The following is a 22,102-nucleotide window of genomic DNA, read 5'->3' on the forward strand; positions in this document are numbered from 1 at the left end:
ACCACCAGTAAGAATGACACACCACCCAAATCACCCCTGCTCTGTGGGGGTCAGGACAGGGTGAAGGGGGCTTTTTTAAAAAGTATGCAGAGCAACGCGTGGACTACAGTCTGCAACTGTAGAGCTGGAGTGCTCCTTCATGGTCAGTGTTGTGTTGTGGACTTTACATTTCCAAGGGTGTTTCTGTGAGGGTCTTCTGGACCCGGCAGTGCCGCTGTGAGCCCTGGAAGTGTCCTCAGTTATTGATTGAAGGCTCCGCCTGTGGAGGCGGTGAAGCCCGAAACATTTGTCCGAGGGGAGAGGACAGACATCTTGGTGGAAGGGACGCGAGCGGAGCGCGGATATTCCAGGAGCAGCGCTTCTCTCCAGGTACAAGGAGCCTCCGTTCTGTCCGCCGTAGCCGGGTGGTCCTGTGAGAGCGGGTCGGGGTCGGGGGGAGGAGGGGAAGTGAACTCTCTAGGGACCGCACTGCAGTGGAGTGAACAGTGTCCAGATATTTTTGTCGCACTCTGCAGACTCTGGTTTGTATGAAGCTGTGGTTTCTTCTTAAAAACAACTCGGAGCCCTTCAGTAAGTCTTAATAACGAGAGCGTGTCGCATAATTATGACCTAATTATCTCATAATAACCACTTAGCATCTCATACTGTACTCTTTCTTTCTCTCTACGTCATGCTTTGGGACACTTTATTCCACCGTGTAGATACTACGCCATTGTTATGAGGCGCTAAAGTCATTGTTGTGAGTTCTTAAGTCCTAATGTTGAGAGGAGTGTAGTAATGTTACAACTGCGATGGAGGAAATCATAGTTATGAGTGTGCTAGTCAGAATTATGAGATACTACGTCATAGTAATAGCTCAGTTACGTCACACAGACTCCGAACTATGAAACACCAAGTCATTATTATAGTTGATATGTAATTATTAAGCCAGAATTATGAGAGGCTAAGTCATAAGGCAGAATCATGAGAGAGCTAATTAAAATAATTAAGATAATACGTCATAATTATGAGACACCAAAAAGTCGGACTTTGTTTATTTTTAGTCATTATTAGGTCATTATTATTAGACGCTAACTGACAGTGTGAAGCCAGGACTATGAGAAAGTAAATAACTAGCTTATGTATATTTCTAACATATAATATATAACTATATAATTATATATATTTCTAATATAAACTGAAGCTTCATTCTGCTGGTGTCTGGGGTACGAGGACCCAGCTGTGTCAGGTGATTAGTGACGGGACGGTACTGAGTGATGTAATTATGTATGTAGTGTAATTAATGTAATGAATACCCCAGTAAAGCATGTCCTTTTCATTATGCTCTGCATTAACTGTGAAAAGCAACACACTTTCTCTGATTCTTACAGCGTGTGCGGTGCTGACCTGTTTTCACAGGAGGCTCAGAGCAGACAGCGAGGACAGAGCAGTGACCTCTGATCTGAATAAAGAGAACCATCTCAGAGCAGGTACGGTTATGACTAAGCTATAATCATAGATAAGGAATAAGGCCAGTCTTATATAATGAGCTCATTCAGTAAATCACACAGTGAGACGAGGGTTCAGCCGAGCGCATGACATTCGCAGTCGCTCTGTACATGGATCACGCAGCACATGAACTGCCGGAGAAATGTTCAGCGTAAGGATCTGAGCCAGTTTGACAAGGGCCACATTCTGAGAGTCATCATGTTTTGGTCAGAGCAGGTCCAAAATGGCCGGTCCTGTGGCACGGGGACAACTGAGTTCCTGATTTTAAATGTGAGTTAAAGGAACTCTAGGTAGTATTTTCACCTTAAAGTGACAGCTTCAAAATCATTGTGATGCTCCAACGAGCTGTAAGAGGGAGAATAGAGCCTCTGTTGTTGCTATTCCAGGCTCAGCACTGCAGAAACTGCACTGTGTGTCGTTTGGGGGAGGGTAGGAAACCACCCCCACAGCCCCCACATCCTCCCCCTCTTCCTTGATTTCAGGGCAGTGCTGTAAAGCTGATTTACTCTCTGCAACACTAGGGGGAGCCTAGGAGCAAAAATACCAAACCTTACCTGTTGTTGCTTTAATGTTGGGAATTTTTTTACAGGACACGCTTCATTTCAGATGAAAGGTCCACAATCTTTTGTCCATATCGTGTTTACACACTCTTTAACTGTTACCTGTAGCGGAATGTTGTTAATCATTACAGGACACACCAAATTATGGGAGGTTTAACCTTAAAGAGCTAAAAGTGAATGATTGTTGAGGCTGTGCTGTTTATGTCCTGTGTTTTAAACATCTTCACTGAGACGTTGCTGGACAGACGTTGATGGGTCAGGTTTGAGGAGAAGGCATTAATACAGTTGTCTGACCGGTTAACGCTGGACTCCAGTGGCAGTAATCTGCTGAGTTCTGTGAGGCCTCGTTCATGTGACTGTTCTCTGGAGTCAGGGCTTGAGGAGTGAAATTGCACTTTGATAAGTGCCTGGCTCTGTGTTTACTTACAGATTTATACACCTCCTGAGGCTTTTTAAAACCCCTCATTTAATATTTAACACAAACCAGACAAGACTGGAGTTCAATAGGCTTTAAATGGGATTTATTCTCCCACTTTCCACAAGGGAACACGGTTCTGGTCAAAATACCACAAGGACCAAACACCACAGCAACGTTCTCCTCCTGCTTTCAGAAGCTGTTCTTTTAAATGATAATGAGCCACACACAGCTCACACCAAGCAAGCGTCACACAGCAGCTTTCATTCTGCTCGGCGTGCCCTCATTTCTCCACTCGTCTGTTTTTGTGGCTGCCTAACGGCAAAAAAAATTCGTCAAGTGCAGAGACTTTCGAATTGCCCCGCCCCCTCGTCTGAGTCTGTCCAATCACAGCGCTGGACCTGCGTTTAAACGCATCAGAACACAATGAGCACGAGCGCGTTTGTGAGGCTTGATTCCTGTGGTGTTTTGTTCCTGTGGTGTTCACTGTGGCAGAAATCTCTAGTGCTGTATTTTTCTGCACCATAGGCCTGTTCCTGTCGCTCGGAGCATGTCCACCATGGTTTACCCCTGCGAGGAGAAGCTGGAAAGACTAACACAAGAGGAGATCATCTCCAGCACAAAGCTGGTGATCCAGGGACTGGAAGCTCTGAAGAGCGAGCACAATGCCATCCTGCACAGCTTGGTGGAGACCCTCAAATGCCTGAACAAGGATGAGGAGGCCAGTTTGGTGCAGGAGAAGTGCTCACTGCTTCGCAAGTCTGTGGAGATGATTGAGCTGGGCTTGGGGGAGGCTCAGGTAAGCCCAGGCATGTGGGGAGAAGGGAGATACTCCAGATGGGTTTGGCTGAGGTGTGTGTGGGGGGGTACTCTCACTTATAATAATTCAGAATGGGGGCAGTGCAGAAAACACTTGGGAAAATGTTTGTTGAAGGAGTGGGGCCCGTCTGCAGTCATCTCAGAAGCTGGTGTGGTGTTATCACGTCTCTGATTTGTGTTATGTGCTGTTCCCTGCTGCTGCAGGTGATGACTGCTCTGGCCGGTCACCTGAGCACGGTGGAGGCTGAGAAGCAGAGGGTGAGGGCTCAGGTGCGAAGGCTCTGTCAGGAGAACCAGTGGCTGAGGGACGAACTGAACATCACTCAGCAAAAGCTGCAGAAGAGCGAGCAGACCGTGGCCCAGCTGGAGGAGGAGAAGAAACATCTGGAGTTCCTGAACCAGATGAAGGTGTACGATAAGGACACACCACCCACGGTAGGATGGGCACCTTCTGGTCATGTCACGTCAGTCTGATTCACACATACACACACACACACACACACATCATTTTACGTAGACTGCAGACACTTGAGAAATAAGAGCACTGAATAAAAACGGAGAAGAAAGAGAACAGAGTGAAAACGGCTAAAAACCAGAGCTTCTGCTCCTCGCTCCTCACTGCTGTGCGCTCGGGGTCGGGGTGAACAGCGAGCGGCTCATTATCATTTAAAGGAACAGGTGCTGATAGCACAGGGGCTGTTTACACGACTGATGTAGGGGGAGAACACTGCTGTGGGGCTCGTGGGGTTTGGACCAAAGCATGTCACATATCCAGGAAAAGTGGGAGAACATGTCACCTTTAAATGATTTGCAACTTAGAATTAACATCTCTCATGTTTCCCGTGTGTCTCGTCTTTTTCTGTAGGAAGAGAAACATGGAGGACCATCAAAAGATCCCCTGGACGATCTGTTCCCCAATGAAGAAGAGGAGGAAGGATGTAAGGACTGGATTAATCTGGTCCTACACTGTTTTCTTTCAAGAGCCAAGTGCATGGCTCTCATTGTAAATGCAACATGTCCTAAAGCCTGCTTGTGTGTGTGTGTGTGTGTGTGTGTAGCATCTCGGCAGCCCAGCAGTGCAGCTTTGATGGCAGCCCAACGCGGAGGATATGAGGTTCCCGCTCGGCTCAGAGCTCTCCACAACCTGGTGATCCAGTACGCCAACCAGGGCCGCTACGAGGTGGCCGTGCCACTGTGTAAACAGATGCTGGAAGATCTGGAGCGGACCTCCGGCCGAGATCACCCAGACGTAGCCACCATGCTCAACATCCTCGCTCTTGTTTACAGGCAAGTGCTCATATCAGCGCTGAGGGTTACAGCATGGGAGATACACTCCCAGACAATTACTGCATGGCCAAACCTTTGCGTACCAGCCTCCGTTCTCCCACAAAGGCTTTAAAAGAGGTGCTGAAACAGCTCTGTGGGGATTTGATGGCGTTCAGCACTAATGAGCACATTGGTGAGGTCAGGTACTGATTGTGGATGATGAGCTCTGGATCTGTAACACCACACTGACTCTTACTTATGCTGTTTAAAGCTGCTACGGTACTCCAAAGAACACAGTTCCACTGCTCCACAGCCCAGTGCTGGGGTCTCATTGGTTTAATTCATTTCTGTGGGGATTATATGGACCGCGTGTTCACAGCTGAACTTCTGCGTTCTCAGTGGCTGCACAAGGTCACTGCGCAGACGTGACAGTTTCTCGTGTCGTCTGAAATATGTCTCTGTCCTCACTTCAGGGACCAGAACAACTATAAAGAAGCTTCTCGTCTCCTCTACGATGCTGTGGCGATCAGAGAGAAGACCCTCGGTGAGGACCACCCTTCGGTGAGTGGCAGTCTATTAAAATTCTTGTGTTTTGTTACCATTTTCTCAATGTGTTAAAGTGACAATAATTTAATTTATCGCGATTATTTCTGAGACGATATATTGACCGAAAAAGTGGCTATAGTGACACGCCTAGCAGAGTTAGATGGTCACGTTATGGTCGTTTCTCTGTCTTCAAGCCCATACAGCAACATGGTAAAACATCTGGTTTATACAGACAAGTGGAATCACCCTGTCCTTCTCACTGTCACTGTCCTCTCTGGGTCCAGGCTGCTTCTGTGCAAGTCTTATTTGTGTGTGTGTGTGTGTGTTCCGGGTCTGTTACAGGTGGCTGCCACATTGAACAACCTGGCAGTGCTCTATGGGAAGAGGGGAAAGTATGTTGAGGCCGAACCCCTGTGTAAGAGAGCGCTGGAGTTGAGGGAAAAGGTAGGTGTCACCACAGACACTTGGTGTACAGACAAACCCAGCCACCCCTGTCACACACTGCTACTGAGCTCAAAGAGCCCTGGCTATGGAGGAAACACATGCAGACACAGGGAGAACACACCACACTCCTCACAGACAGTCACCCGGAGGAAACCCACGCAGACACAGAGAGAACACACCACACTCCTCACAGACAGTCACCCGGAGGAAACCCACGCAGACACAGAGAGAACACACCACACTCCTCACAGACAGTCACCCGGAAGAAACCCACGCAGACATAGGGAGAACACACCACACTCCTCACAGACAGTCACCCGGAGGAAACCCACGCAGACACAGAGAGAACACACCACACTCCTCACAGACAGTCACCCGGAGGAAACCCACGCAGACACAGAGAGAACACACCACACTCCTCACAGACAGTCACCCGGAAGAAACCCACGCAGACACAGGGAGAACACACCACACTCCTCACAGACAGTCACCCGGAGGAAACCCACACATACAGAGAGAACACACCACACTCCTCACAGACAGTCACCCGGAAGAAACCCACGCAGACACAGGGAGAACACACCACACTCCTCACAGACAGTCACCCGGAAGAAACCCACGCAGACACAGGGAGAACACACCACACTCCTCACAGACAGTCACCCGGAGGAAACCCACGCAGACACAGAGAGAACACACCACACTCCTCACAGACAGTCACCCGGAGGAAACCCACGCAGACACAGAGAGAACACACCACACTCCTCACAGACAGTCACCCGGAAGAAACCCACGCAGACACAGGGAGAAAACACCACACTCCTCACAGACAGTCACCCGGAGGAAACCCACACACACACAGAGAGAACACACCACACTCCTCACAGACAGTCACCCGGAGGAAACCCACGCAGACACAGAGAGAACACACCACACTCCTCACAGACAGTCAACCGGAGGAAACCCACGCAGACACAGAGAGAACACACCACACTCCTCACGGACAGTCACCTGGAGGAAACCCACGCAGACACAGAGAGAACACACCACACTCCTCACAGACAGTCACCCGGAAGAAACCCACACAGACACAGGTAGAACACACCACACTCCTCACAGACAGTCACCCGGAGGAAACCCACGCAGACACAGAGAGAACACACCACACTCCTCACAGACAGTCACCCGGAAGAAACCCACGCAGACACAGAGAGAACACACCACACTCCTCACAGACAGTCACCCGGAAGAAACCCACGCAGACATAGGGAGAACACACCACACTCCTCACAGACAGTCACCCGGAGGAAACCCACGCAGACACAGAGAGAACACACCACACTCCTCACAGACAGTCACCCGGAGGAAACCCACGCAGACACAGAGAGAACACACCACACTCCTCACAGACAGTCACCCGGAAGAAACCCACGCAGACACAGGGAGAACACACCACACTCCTCACAGACAGTCACCCGGAGGAAACCCACACATACAGAGAGAACACACCACACTCCTCACAGACAGTCACCCGGAAGAAACCCACGCAGACACAGGGAGAACACACCACACTCCTCACAGACAGTCACCCGGAAGAAACCCACGCAGACACAGGGAGAACACACCACACTCCTCACAGACAGTCACCCGGAGGAAACCCACGCAGACACAGAGAGAACACACCACACTCCTCACAGACAGTCACCCAGAGGAAACCCACGCAGACACAGAGAGAACACACCACACTCCTCACAGACAGTCACCCGGAAGAAACCCACGCAGACACAGGGAGAAAACACCACACTCCTCACAGACAGTCACCCGGAGGAAACCCACACACACACAGAGAGAACACACCACACTCCTCACAGACAGTCACCCGGAGGAAACCCACGCAGACACAGAGAGAACACACCACACTCCTCACAGACAGTCAACCGGAGGAAACCCACGCAGACACAGAGAGAACACACCACACTCCTCACGGACAGTCACCTGGAGGAAACCCACGCAGACACAGAGAGAACACACCACACTCCTCACAGACAGTCACCCGGAAGAAACCCACACAGACACAGGTAGAACACACCACACTCCTCACAGACAGTCACCCGGAGGAAACCCACGCAGACACAGAGAGAACACACCACACTCCTCACGGACAGTCACCTGGAGGAAACCCACGCAGACACAGAGAGAACACACCACACTCCTCACAGACAGTCAACCGGAGGAAACCCACGCAGACACAGGGAGAACACACCACACTCCTCACAGACAGTCACCTGGAGGAAACCCACGCAGACACAGAGAGAACACACCACACTCCTCACAGACAGTCACCCGGAAGAAACCCACACAGACACAGGTAGAACACACCACACTCCTCACAGACAGTCAACCGGAGGAAACCCACGCAGACACAGGGAGAACACACCACACTCCTCACAGACAGTCACCCGGAGGAAACCCACGCAGACACAGAGAGAACACACCACACTCCTCACAGACAGTCACCCGGAAGAAACCCACACAGACACAGGTAGAACACACCACACTCCTCACAGACAGTCAACCGGAGGAAACCCACGCAGACACAGGGAGAACACACCACACTCCTCACAGACAGTCAACCGGAGGAAACCCACGCAGACACAGGGAGAACACACCACACTCCTCACAGACAGTCACCCGTAGGAAACCCACACAGACACAGGTAGAACACACCACACTCCTCACAGACAGTCAACCGGAGGAAACCCACGCAGACACAGGGAGAACACACCACACTCCTCACAGACAGTCACCCGGAGGAAACCCACGCAGACACAGAGAGAACACACCACACTCCTCACAGACAGTCACCCGGAAGAAACCCACACAGACACAGGTAGAACACACCACACTCCTCACAGACAGTCACCCGGAGGAAACCCACGCAGACACAGAGAGAACACACCACACTCCTCACGGACAGTCACCTGGAGGAAACCCACGCAGACACAGAGAGAACACACCACACTCCTCACAGACAGTCACCCGGAAGAAACCCACACAGACACAGGTAGAACACACCACACTCCTCACAGACAGTCAACCGGAGGAAACCCACGCAGACACAGGGAGAACACACCACACTCCTCACAGACAGTCACCCGGAGGAAACCCACGCAGACACAGAGAGAACACACCACACTCCTCACGGACAGTCACCTGGAGGAAACCCACGCAGACACAGAGAGAACACACCACACTCCTCACAGACAGTCACCCGGAAGAAACCCACACAGACACAGGTAGAACACACCACACTCCTCACAGACAGTCAACCGGAGGAAACCCACGCAGACACAGGGAGAACACACCACACTCCTCACAGACAGTCACCCGGAGGAAACCCACGCAGACACAGAGAGAACACACCACACTCCTCACAGACAGTCACCCGGAAGAAACCCACACAGACACAGGTAGAACACACCACACTCCTCACAGACAGTCAACCGGAGGAAACCCACGCAGACACAGGGAGAACACACCACACTCCTCACAGACAGTCACCCGGAGGAAACCCACGCAGACACAGGGAGAACACACCACACTCCTCACAGACAGTCACCCGGAGCGGGAATCGAACCCACAACCTCCAGATCCATGGAGCCATGTGACTGCAACACCAACTTGCTGCACCACCCTTCTATATCAATAGTAATAATAATGTTCTATATATTTCATCTCTCTCTCTCTCTCTCTCACTCTCTCTCTCTCTCTCTCTCTCTCTCTCTCTCTCTCTCTCAGGTTCTGGGTAGGGATCACCCTGACGTGGCGAAGCAGCTGAATAACCTGGCGCTGGTTTGTCAGAACCAGGGAAAATATGAAGAAGTGGAGTATTACTACTGGAGAGCTCTTGAGATCTATGAGAAGAGGCTGGGCTTGGACAATCCCAACGTCGCGAAAACCAAGAACAATCTGGTGAGCATTCATTCACTTCTGTAAGTGCTCCATTCTGATCAGGTCCAAGGCAGGAGCACATCCTGGACAGAGCCCATGACAATCACAGGGTGAGTCAGAGATACTAAGCCATGTGTGTAAGGTGCACATGCATATAAGTCCAGTATATACAGTGTGTAACAGCAGTAGTCATGCACACACACACACACACACACACGCTCGGCCCTATGGACCACATGACTCACACTAGAGAGAGTGAGAGGGATGTGAGAGTGAGGGAAGTGTTATAGGAGTCCTGTTTGAAGCTGTATGTGTCACGCTCTTCTGTTCCAGGCGTCGTGCTACCTCAAACAGGGCAAGTACAAAGAGGCTGAGATTTTGTACAAAGAGATCCTCACCCGAGCTCACGAGAAGGAGTTTGGAGTCGTGGATGGTGAGCATGTGGAGCGTTTTGAGAAGTCCTAGTGCTGTTATTTTGAGGTGGTGCTTTAATGTCATACATTTTCTTGTCTGCAACATTAATGTTTTTCCCTTCTCTAATTCCCTGGCGTAGAGACCCAGGCTGGGAGTACACTCTGTCTGTGAGCTGCTTGTGACAGATTAGTGAATGTCCCTCTGTTTACACCTCATTACTGTGTCTCACCCTTCCTCTCATTCCTCACACGCAATCGTTTACACTTTAAAAACAGTCCGGGACCTGGTGGAGAGGAGCTCCAGCTGATCTCCTCTGACTCTTCCATGTCTCTGAAGACACAGAATGAATATATTTTGAAGTGATGTTGCTTGAATTAGCTGGCTGACTTTATTAAACACAAACCTATTAAATAAACAATCATTGCATTTGTATAATAGATAGATAGATAGATAGATAGATAGATGTCGCTCTTTAACATAAAAGAACAATGTAAGAAAATGATAATGAACACAATAATAGGAATTATTCAAAATAGTGTCGCATTTACAGCTCCAGAGACCTGGAGGTTGTGGGTTCGAGTCCTGCTCCGAGTGACTCGAACTGAGTGACACTGTGAGGAGTGTGGTGTGTTCTCCCTGTGTCTGCGTGGGTTTCCTCCGGGTGACTGTCTGTGAGGAGTGTGGTGTGTTCTCCCCGTGTCCGCGTGGGTTTCCTCCGGGTGACTGTCTGTGAGGAGTGTGGTGTGTTCTCCCCGTGTCCGCGTGGGTTTCCTCCGGGTGACTGTCTGTGAGGAGTGTGGTGTGTTCTCTCTGTGTCTGCATGAGTTTTCTCCGGGTGACTGTCTGTGAGCAGTGTGGTGTGTCCGGGTGCCCCGGTTTCCTCCCACAGTCCAAACACACCCGTTGGTAGGTGGATTGGAGACTCTAAAGTGTCCGAAGTTGTGAGTGTGTGTTGCCCTGTGAAGGACTGGCGCCCCCTCCAGGGTGTGTTCCTGCCTTGCACCCAGTGATTCCGGGTAGGGACCCATCGACCTTGAACTGGATAAGGGTTCACAGACAATGAATAAATGAATGAGTAACATACATTAAAAATATATATATATGTAGGGTCTGCTTCCGAGTCATGGATTATGATCCTGGAAGAGTCAGCTCCTCTTCATGAAACTGAACAAATTCCATGATTAGGCTTCATCCATTTTAAAGGAGCAGTCACTGATTACTGTTAAGTCCAGCTCACATTAGATAAATAACCAAGTTGCTCTGTAATTCCTTGAATGAGTCAGTAACTGCTCCGTAGCGCGGATCGTAGACAAGGAGGCTGCTAAGTTTAAAATAGGATTCGCACAGAAACTCTGACCCCTCCAGGCCCCCTCCAGGCCACTAGGTGTCAGTGTATAATCTGTTTCGTGCTGTGAAGGAGGATCAGGAGTGCTGTGGTCTGTTACAGGTCAAATGTTCCGGCACGTGTCATTCGTTCTGAGCATGACATGATTGAAAGGAACAAATTTCACAAATGGCTCTCTTTTTTTAATTGTGGCATTTACTGTGAACTTGTGACTTGGCTTTAAAGCCCCTTCAGAAACCGCTGCCACCAGGAGACGTCTGGACAATGAAAGCGGTGCCGTAATCACTCATAAACATGGCATTGTGTCAGTGGCACAGTTTCTTGCTCAGGGCTTTAAAGCTTTGTAGAGACTCAGTAAAAGATGAGAATAGCTGCTGTTCTTTAACTAAGTATGTGATTATACACTGATCAGCCACAAGATTAAAACCACTGACAGGTGAAATGAATTACACTGATAATCGCACTCCAGTGTCCCGAGGTGATGGGTGGGATACCTCCACAGTGAACACTGAGCTCCGTGGGTCATAAAGCTACAGTGATGTCACGTTTGACGGAGGGTTCACTCGCTGCCTGATGTTTCTCACGCCTCGACCAGAGGGAGTCAGTGGAACCACATCGTCAGAGGCCTTCAGGTCCATGTCTGTGGCTTTAATCTTGTAGCTGATTGGTGTGTGGCGTGTCCTTGTACCTTTTTTTTCTAATTATTTTAATAGAGGTTTATTTAAATCTGTGATTCAGCTGGATCTGTCTGTTTTGTTCTGTTTGTGATCATTGATCTGTTTCATTTAATGCTGTTGTCTTTCAGCTTCAATAAATCAACGTGTGATTAAAACTATCTTTTCTGTCTCTGTTCTGTCTTTCTTTTCTTTACCGTAATTACGAACAGCCCTAACTTGAATCCCCTGACACACACACACACACACACACACGCAGTAAATCGCCAGTTAATGTTTGTCTATCCCCCTGTATTTTATTTTTTCCCTCTGACACACACAAGACTGCTGACAATGCAACACCAGCTTAATGTGCCGGAGGAGAACACACACTGCCCAGATGTGTCACATTAGCTGTGTTAATTAGCACACCATGAGCAGAGGGTTTGGGGGGTGGGGGTATCACACAGACTAAGGCTAAGTGTGAATCAGCACTGTCTCCTGGGGCTGCACCACTCACAATAATGTGATCCTGTTTATTCTTGTTAACTGTGAAACTCTGATTACTCAGGTGCTAAGTCATTTTTAACAGAAACAAAGCATTAATTATTCAGTGCCATGGCAACATTATGAAATAGTAAGTAAGTAAGTATAAGAAAGGCTTATTTTAATGTGAAAATATGTTGTAATTTTGAGACGTGGGGGAAAGCCATTATTATGAACACTAAATGACACTCAGGGGCTTCTGGGTCTCGGGGATTTATTGAGGACTGTGTTGTGTCCTCGTTATAATCATGTTGTAGTTTAGAGAGCGTCACCCTCTTCTCTCTTTCTGTCTCTTTCAGCTGAAAACAAACCCATCTGGATGCACGCAGAGGAGAGGGAGGAGAATAAAGTGAGACTTTTTCCATGTGTACCACAGTGGGGTGTTTGTTACCTGTGTGTGTGTGTGTGTGTGTTATCAGTGTTCCATGATGTAAACCACACTCTGCTGACTCATGTGAAGGGTGTATTTAATTCTCTCTCTCTCTCTCTCTCTCTCTCTCTCTCTCTCTCTCTATCTATCTCTTTCCCTCTGTCCCTCTCTCTCTATCTATCTCTCTCTCTCCCTCCCTCTCTCTCTCTCTCTCTCTCTCTCTCTCTCTATCTCTCTCCCTCTGTCCCTCTCTCTCTCTATCTCTCTCTCCCCCTCTCTCTCTCTCCTCTCTCTCTCTCTCTCTCTCCCTCCCCCCTCTCTCTCTCTCTCCCTCTCCCTCTCTCTCTCCCCCCCTCTCCCCCCCTCTCTCCTTCTCTCCTCACTCTCCCCCCCCCTCTCTCTCTCCCTCTCCCCCCCCTCTCCTTCTCTCCTCACTCTCTCTTTCTCTCTCTCTCTCCCCCCTCTCTCTCTCTCTCTATCTCTATCTCATCACAGGGCTTGTCCCATGAAGATGCTCATTATGTTGCTCACAGGGCTTTGCACAAAGACGGCAAGGTGAACAGGTGAGGAGTAAACAAGGTCCAATACACAGAACCGGCACAAGCACTATTCTGTAGATCCAGGCCTCGTGGCCAGCTTTAAGCCTTTTAGTAAACAGCAGATAAGGCCTCTGTTTGACATCACGGTTTAATTAAAGACATTAGAAGTAACCTTTTGACCTCGGTGCATTAAGCAGCAGAAACTGAACAAAAGTCAAATCTTTATTTCAGACAAAACGTGTAAATTTGTTTAGATAAAATATGGAATATTTTTAATCTGTAGAGAGTGTGTGTGTGTGTGTGTGTGTGTGTGTTTTCTTTGACCCACAGCCCAACCATAAACACCACCCTGCGGAATCTCGCGGTCCTGTATCGACAGCAAGGCAAAGCCGAAGCGGCGGAGATGCTCGAGGAGTACGCCACGAAAACCCGGAAACAGGTGTCACCCGAGGCTCTCAGTCGTTACTGATTCATAAACAACCCATAATACCTCTTCATACATTCACTGCGTACTGAAAGGAATGATTCATTTAAGAAGGATTTTCTTCACTTCATTCGGTGTGTGTGTGTGTGTGTGTGTGTGTGTGTGTTTCAGGGAGCAGCAGTGGATAATCCCAAGGATGCCATCCGTAAAAGGAGCACTTCTCTTTACAGTGTGAAGTATGAACCTGGGGAAGATGGCAATGTACAGTGGAATGGAGTGAGTGTTTGTGAATCACACACACACACACACACACACACACACACACACACACACACACACACACACAGATACACCATCAAACCCTCATATACTTCACAGTAGTCTAAGAAACCCAGGCCAAGTGTTGATTATAGCTGAGTAACTGTATTTTTCTCTTTTTGGTCTGAAATAAATATCTGAAGCTGCAAAGTCAGTGGTGTGACACTAGCACAAAACAGCATCACAGCACCTCCACACACTACACACTACACACAGCACCTCCACACACTACACACTACACACAGCACCCCCACACCCTACACACTACACACAGCACCTCCACACACTACACACTACACACAGCACCCCCACACACTACACACTACACACAGCACCTCCACACACTACACACAGCACCCCCACACACTACACACTACACACAGCACCTCCACACACTACACACTACACACAGCACCCCCACACCCTACACACTACACACAGCACCTCCACACACTACACACTACACACAGCACCCCCACACACTACACACTACACACAGCACCTCCACACACTACACACAGCACCCCCACACACTACACACTACACACAGCACCTCCACACACTACACACTACACACAGCACCCCCACACCCTACACACTACACACAGACCTCCACACACTACACACTACACACAGCACCCCCACACACTACACACTACACACAGCACCTCCACACACTACACACAGCACCCCCACACACTACACACTACACACAGCACCTCCACACACTACACACTACACACAGCACCCCCACACCCTACACACTACACACAGCACCTCCACACACTACACACTACACACAGCACCCCCACACACTACACACTACACACAGCACCTCCACACACTACACACAGCACCCCCACACACTACACACTACACACAGCACCTCCACACACTACACACTACACACAGCACCTCCACACACTACACACTACACACTACACACAGCACCCCCACACCCTACACACTACACACAGCACCTCCACACACTACACACTACACACAGCACCTCCACACACTACACACAGCACCCCCACACACTACACACTACACACAGCACCTCCACACACTACACACAGCACCCCCACACACTACACACAGCACCCCCACACACTACACACTACACACAGCACCTCAACACACTACACACAGCACCCCCACACACTACACACAGCACCTCCACACACTACACACAGCACCCCCACACACTAAACACAGCACCTCCACACACTACACACAGCACCCCCACACACTACACACAGCACCTCCACACACTACACACAGCACCTCCACACACTACACACAGCACCCCCACACACTACACACAGCACCTCCACACACTACACACAGCACCCCCACACACTACACACAGCACCCCCACACACTACACACAGCACCTCCACACACTACACACAGCACCCCCACACACTACACACAGCACCCCCACACACTACACACAGCACCCCCACACACTACACACAGCATCCCCACACACTACACACAGCACCTCCACACACTACACACAGCACCTCCACACACTACACACAGCACCCCCACACACTACACACAGCACCTCCACACACTACACACAGCACCTCCACACACTACACACAGCACCCCCACACACTACACACAGCACCTCCACACACTACACACAGCACCTCCACACACTACACACAGCACCCTCACACACTACACACAGCACCTCCACACACTACACACAGCACCTCCACACACTACACACAGCACCCCCACACACTACACACAGCACCTCCACACACTACACACAGCACCTCCACACACTACACACAGCACCCCCACACACTACACACAGCACCTCCACACACTACACACAGCACCTCCACACACTACACACAGCAACACCACACACTACACACAGCACCTCCACACACTACACACAGCAACACCACACACTACACACAGCAACACCACACACTACACACAGCACCTCTACACACTACACACAGCACCTCTACACACTACACACAGCACCTCAACACACTACACACAGCACCCCCACGCACTACACACAGCACCCCCACGCACTACACACAGCACCCCCACACACTACACACAGCACCCCCACACACTACACACAGCACCTCCACGCACTACTCACAGCACCCCCACACACTACACACAGCACCCCCACACACTACACACAGCACCTCCACACACTACACACAGCACCCCCACACACTACACACAGCACCCCCACACACTACACACTACACACAGCACCCCCACACACTACACACTACACACAGCACCTCCACACACAGCACCCCCACACACTACACACAGCACCCCCACACACTACACACTACACACAGCACCCCCACACACTACACACAGCACCCCCACACACTACACACAGCACCTCCACACACTACACACAGCACCTCCACACACTACACACAGCAACACCACACACTACACACAGCACCTCCACACACTACACACAGCAACACCACACACTACACACAGCAACACCACACACTACACACAGCACCTCTACACACTACACACAGCACCTCTACACACTACACACAGCACCTCAACACACTACACACAGCACCCCCACGCACTACACACAGCACCCCCACGCACTACACACAGCACCCCCACACACTACACACAGCACCCCCACACACTACACACAGCACCTCCACGCACTACTCACAGCACCCCCACACACTACACACAGCACCCCCACACACTACACACAGCACCCCCACACACTACACACAGCACCTCCACACACTACACACAGCACCCCCACACACTACACACTACACACAGCACCCCCACACACTACACACTACACACAGCACCTCCACACACAGCACCCCCACACACTACACACAGCACCCCCACACACTACACACTACACACAGCACCTCCACACACTACACACAGCACCCCCACACACTAAACACAGCACCTCCACACACTACACACAGCACCCCCACACACTACACACAGCACCTCCACACACTACACACAGCACCTCCACACACTACACACAGCACCCCCACACACTACACACAGCACCTCCACACACTACACACAGCACCTCCACACACTACACACAGCACCCTCACACACTACACACAGCACCCCCACACACTACACACAGCACCTCCACACACTACACACAGCACCCCCACACACTACACACAGCACCCCCACACACTACACACAGCACCTCCACACACTACACACAGCACCCCCACACACCACACACCACACACAGTAGTAATACAGTGTTTCCAAACATCAGACGTCAGAATAAATAGAATAAATCGACATTGTGACATTCTCTGTTTTATAGTGAATCCGCAGAACTCTGGGACCTTTTCCTCAGTCTCCAGACTCTGACACTCAGAGGAGGTTTAACACATTCATTTGCAAAGAAAATGCATCTCAATGTGATTCAACAAAGGCTCAACAGCTTTAGAAAATGTGCTTTGGCTCTAATTCACATTAATGAGTGAAACAGAGGCAGGGAGGCTGTCTTTGTTTGCACTGAAGGGTCTGGGTTTAAGAGGAAGTGCACGTGACTGGAGGAGAAAAGCCAACTGTTCAGCCAAAAAGAGCCAAATCTTCTCTAAAGAGCCCAACTGCAGGCTCAGGGCTTTCAGGGATCGACTCCAAGATCCTTTATTATTCCTTACACACTGCTGTTGGCTGCTTTTCTCTGAAACACAGATCGTTTTATTTTTTCATAACTGTAATTTCTTTCCTTACATTTCATGAGGATTTGATGGCATTCAGCCACAACATCATCGCAGTAAGGTCCTGAAGTTGGGGGATTAGTTCTGGATCTCCGGCGCATCCAAAATCAGTCTGATTACTCCGTAGAACACAGTTGCACTATCCCCAGCCCAGTCTCTAAGGGGCTTTAAACCCCGCTAATCTTGGCTTATCACTGAGCGTGGTGACCTCACGATCATGTGCAGCTACTCCAGACTTCTCTAGTTAATTATGCCACCTGTGTGTGTGTACAGCTGAGCGTCAGTGTTCATGGCTTGTCCAGCCTCACCCTTGCACTTTCTTTTCTATGTGCAGTGTGTGTGTGTGTGTGTGTGTGTGTGTGTGCTATAAACAGTGGGGTGCTGTTTTTCTGAGCCTCTCTCCCTTGTAGTGACCTACTTTTTTGTTATTATCTTCGAGACCAAGGGTTTGTAGATTGCTCAGATGTTCTGACCAATCAGGTGTACCCTGTGGTTCTGGAAAATCACAGATTTAAATTCACAAAGCACTTCATTTTCTTGAGTGGTTAGTTGGTGCATTAACACAGTTAGGCTCCTACTGCCCCCTGCTGGAGCAGGACTGGATTTAAGAAGAATGAAAAGCTTCATCCGATGTGTTCATCAGTGTAGAGTCGAGTCAAGTGGGTTTCATTGCCACTGAAATCATCTGCGGTGTACAGTACACAGTGAAACGAAACACCTGTCCCCCAGGACCAAGGTTCTACAGAATTCACCTCAGCCAAGGGTTTGTCACATGGTGAACACAGTTTGTTTTGTATAATATCCACAGAAATGCATTAATTGGGACGCTCCAGAGCAGCTGCACATGAGGTTAAGTTCTACATGCTCAATGCCAAGTGTGGGCTAGACTGGGAGTGACTGAGCCCTATCCAAAACATTTGGTATGAAATGGAGTGGATTTTGCGATCCCAAATTAATCATTTAATATCAGTACCTGACTATGTTGCTGAATAACATCAAATCCACACAGATGTGTTCACGTATTTGGTGTCTCTCGCCAGAAAAATTTAAGACGAACTCAATATTAAAAAACACATTTTAGGAGAAATGTTTTGGAAGCAGATGACTATAAACCTTTGGCCACGAAGCTTACTATGAATGTGTGTGTGTGTGTGTGTTCATTCAGGATGGCACCTTGAGAAGGGCTGGATCTCTGGGAAAACTGAGGGAGGTGCTGCGGAGGAGCAGTGAGATACTGGTGAAGAAACTGCAGGAAACTATACCAACAGAATCATATAACCCCAAGTAAGAAACTCACACACACACTCACACACACACACATACTCACACACACACACACAGACACACACATCTAACCCTATCCCTAATCTTACTCTACCTCTATCTGGAGATCTATATCGATATCTATACCCCACACACACATGTTCATTAATAAAAGCATTTAAACAGCATGATATTTTGGAATCTGAGGTGCCATAATCTCACAGAGCAGCACTTTGTTGGTTGTTGTTCAGCATGAAGAGGGCTGCCTCGATGTCGTACCTGAACAGGAGCTCAGATGATGAATCTTTTCAGGTGAGAGAATGTTCGGGTTGTAATTTGTTTCAGATAAAAGCACTGAGGAAATAGTTTTATCTCATGTTTTAAGATGAATCTCTTTCTGATTTCAGAGCGGGGGTTCAGGCAGGAGGCTGAGAGACAGTCGAACTCTGAGCTCCAGCACAGTGGAGCTGTACAGTGGCAAAGGCCAATAGAAAACACACTCAGAAAACAGAGACATACACACACACACACACACACTCACCTTTTTTTAAAGTGCACACATCTCTCAGATAAATTTGACAATATGAGATGAGATAACACTTTAGAGAATCATGTAACTAACTGCACAAGGACACACTGATTAGTCAGACATTTCCTGTTGTCATGTGTAGCTTAAACTGAGAAACCAAATTACACTAAACCTTTTTTAACTGCTATTTAAATGAATAGAAAGTGAACACTGGCCCTGTTCTGACACTGTCTGAGCTCAAGGGCATTTAATGGGTACTGCAGGGTACCTACTCGACTCGACTCGACTCTACACTCTCTCTGGGGCCTGTTTCCTGGTATCTTTCTTAACCATTAGCACAGCTAGCTCCAAAATATAACCAGTAATGACACAAAAGTGATTACCGCAGGCTTTGAACACTATAACAGCTGCAGCGGTAACCTGAGAGCGGTTTACTGATTGTGTGTCCTCGTGTTCATTGGGACTGAACGTGATGTCAGTAGAGTTTTTCTTCCATGTTGCACCGTCCAGCTCTCCTTGGAATTTTTAGTCGGCCACAACTCCTGGGGGGTGGGGAGGGGGGGTCTCTGCTGTAGCTGGAGATTTGAGGCATAGAGTGACGCCTCTCTGGACAATCAGCGCTCTGCAAGATGTACAGTCCCTACTCAGCTCTAGACTCTAATCTATTAGGATACAATCTCCAACTCAACACAAAGCACCTTTGTAAATCACTGTAAATAAATGACTTAAACGTAAATGGAAATGAACAAAGGACCTCGTTGTAATGTAAAGCATAGTCTTTAGGTTCATTTTCTCAAGCTGGCGAAGGGCCTGTAGCTTTGTCCTGATTCATTACAACACAAGGGTGAATGTAGAGTATCTGACTCCAAGTAGAAGTGTTGTTACTGCTGAACATGTTTAAGTAAAAAACTAAAGTAGCAGCTCAAAACACTGCAGTGGAACATTCTCAGAACATCCAGCATCTGTCAGCACCAGGACTGCAGAGTAGACCACGCTGTTCTAACTCTGAATCGTCTGGGTCTAAAATGTATCGTTAAAGAGCCAGAGTCAGTGGTGTGACACAAACACAAAACAGCAGTGAAAATGCACCAGTGCATCACACACACAACAGAGTGTTACATAGCTAAAATGTAACTGAGTAAAGAATGAAGTTCCTTCACTTACTGATGTTCTTCAGTAAAATTAAAATTAATAACATTAGAATTAGAAACTAAAAATGAATCAATACTTTATTCGTGTGCTTGAGTAAACAGACCTAGTTACTACCCTCCTCTCTTTACTTTCTACTTTCATTCTTGTGGAATTAGACATGGTCTGTCTCTAATAAGTGTTCACACGACTGACTGAACCTCACACAAGAATCACAGTGGTGGCCAAGCCCCAGCTCAGTTTATTCCCAATTCATATTTCCTTCACAGTGTTGCAGTCTGTAAGGCATTTGTCTCTTTGTAGGGAACACTTCATAACAGCGTTATAAAATACATTAGACGCCCCAAAGTCTATGTGTTGATATAACTTTCACAGGTGGCAAGTTCAGGCCCCGAAAGAAAACATCCTTCTCAGAATTGTGTTTCCATCGACCCAGTGCTTTTGAGACTGAAGAAGAAAGGCAGCTGCAATAAAATCCTGGAGAAGATTGGGTTTTTAAAGCTTTTTATTCTTGCCAGCTTTGTGAATTTATATCAGTTTTCTCAAGTGGCTGGAGTAAGTCAAGTAGCACTTTTACACTTTGTGCACTTGTATTTACATTTCCAGGTTTAAACATTGCATTGTTGTCACTATAAATCTTAAAGCTGATACTCACATGTAGCATACGATCATAAAAACCGTTAAAGTCAAAGACACTAATTATATGTTGTTGTTGTTATTTTCAATTATTAAAATGAACTGTAATTGTAGTCTGTTGTAATGCTGTGATACTCAGGGTACTGGGATGAACCTGTTGATGTTTATTCAATGTGACCTGATGTGAAGGAGTCATTGTTTGCTGCACCTATGTTTGTCACATTTGTTGTTGATTTTAATAATTCTCAAATAAATCACAAGCTCTGTGCTTTTATTCCTTGTTTACCCAGTATTACTTTGTTCAGGGCTAAACAGGTGCACATTTCAACCCAAGAGATCAATCATAGACTTACTAATTTAAACATATTTTAATGGTACACCTTATAAATAATCTTACAAATCCACTATTACACTTAAAATCTAAAAAAACTAAATGATGGTCTACAACCAGTGCACGCGCAATGAAACATGTCTGTGATCACATGCTTTTAGATTCACCAACTATAATAGTGTTATATAACTTTTGCACATGGTACATACACCCATCAACTATAAAACTGAAAGGTGCTTCTTGTTTTTTACACATTTTTATGCATGAATTTTAACATTTCCTCTGACCATACAGGAGTTTTACAATTACAGCAGTCACTCCGTTCCTGGGAATTTGTT

At 48.1% G+C, this 22,102-nt stretch overlaps 1 protein-coding gene across 1 annotated transcript; it reads left to right on the forward strand.

Annotated features, from left to right (window-relative positions):
• Positions 1-285: 285 nt before the first annotated feature.
• LOC136671851 (kinesin light chain 1-like) lies at positions 286-21,685 on the forward strand. The gene is made up of 17 exons (XM_066647722.1): positions 286-369; positions 1,399-1,469; positions 2,992-3,262; positions 3,487-3,717; positions 4,148-4,220; positions 4,341-4,569; positions 5,022-5,109; positions 5,437-5,538; positions 9,337-9,510; positions 9,823-9,922; positions 12,747-12,796; positions 13,313-13,380; positions 13,687-13,795; positions 13,952-14,056; positions 19,022-19,140; positions 19,371-19,431; positions 19,527-21,685. The coding sequence occupies exons 3-17, from the start codon at positions 3,014-3,016 to the stop codon at positions 19,608-19,610; spliced, it is 1,842 nt and encodes a 613-aa protein (XP_066503819.1). The 5' UTR covers positions 286-369; positions 1,399-1,469; positions 2,992-3,013; the 3' UTR covers positions 19,611-21,685.
• The last annotated feature ends 417 nt before the right edge of the window (positions 21,686-22,102 follow it).

The sequence above is a fragment of the Hoplias malabaricus genome, chromosome 16, assembly GCF_029633855.1.
Source record: "Hoplias malabaricus isolate fHopMal1 chromosome 16, fHopMal1.hap1, whole genome shotgun sequence".
NCBI classification, from domain to species: Eukaryota; Metazoa; Chordata; class Actinopteri; order Characiformes; family Erythrinidae; genus Hoplias; species Hoplias malabaricus.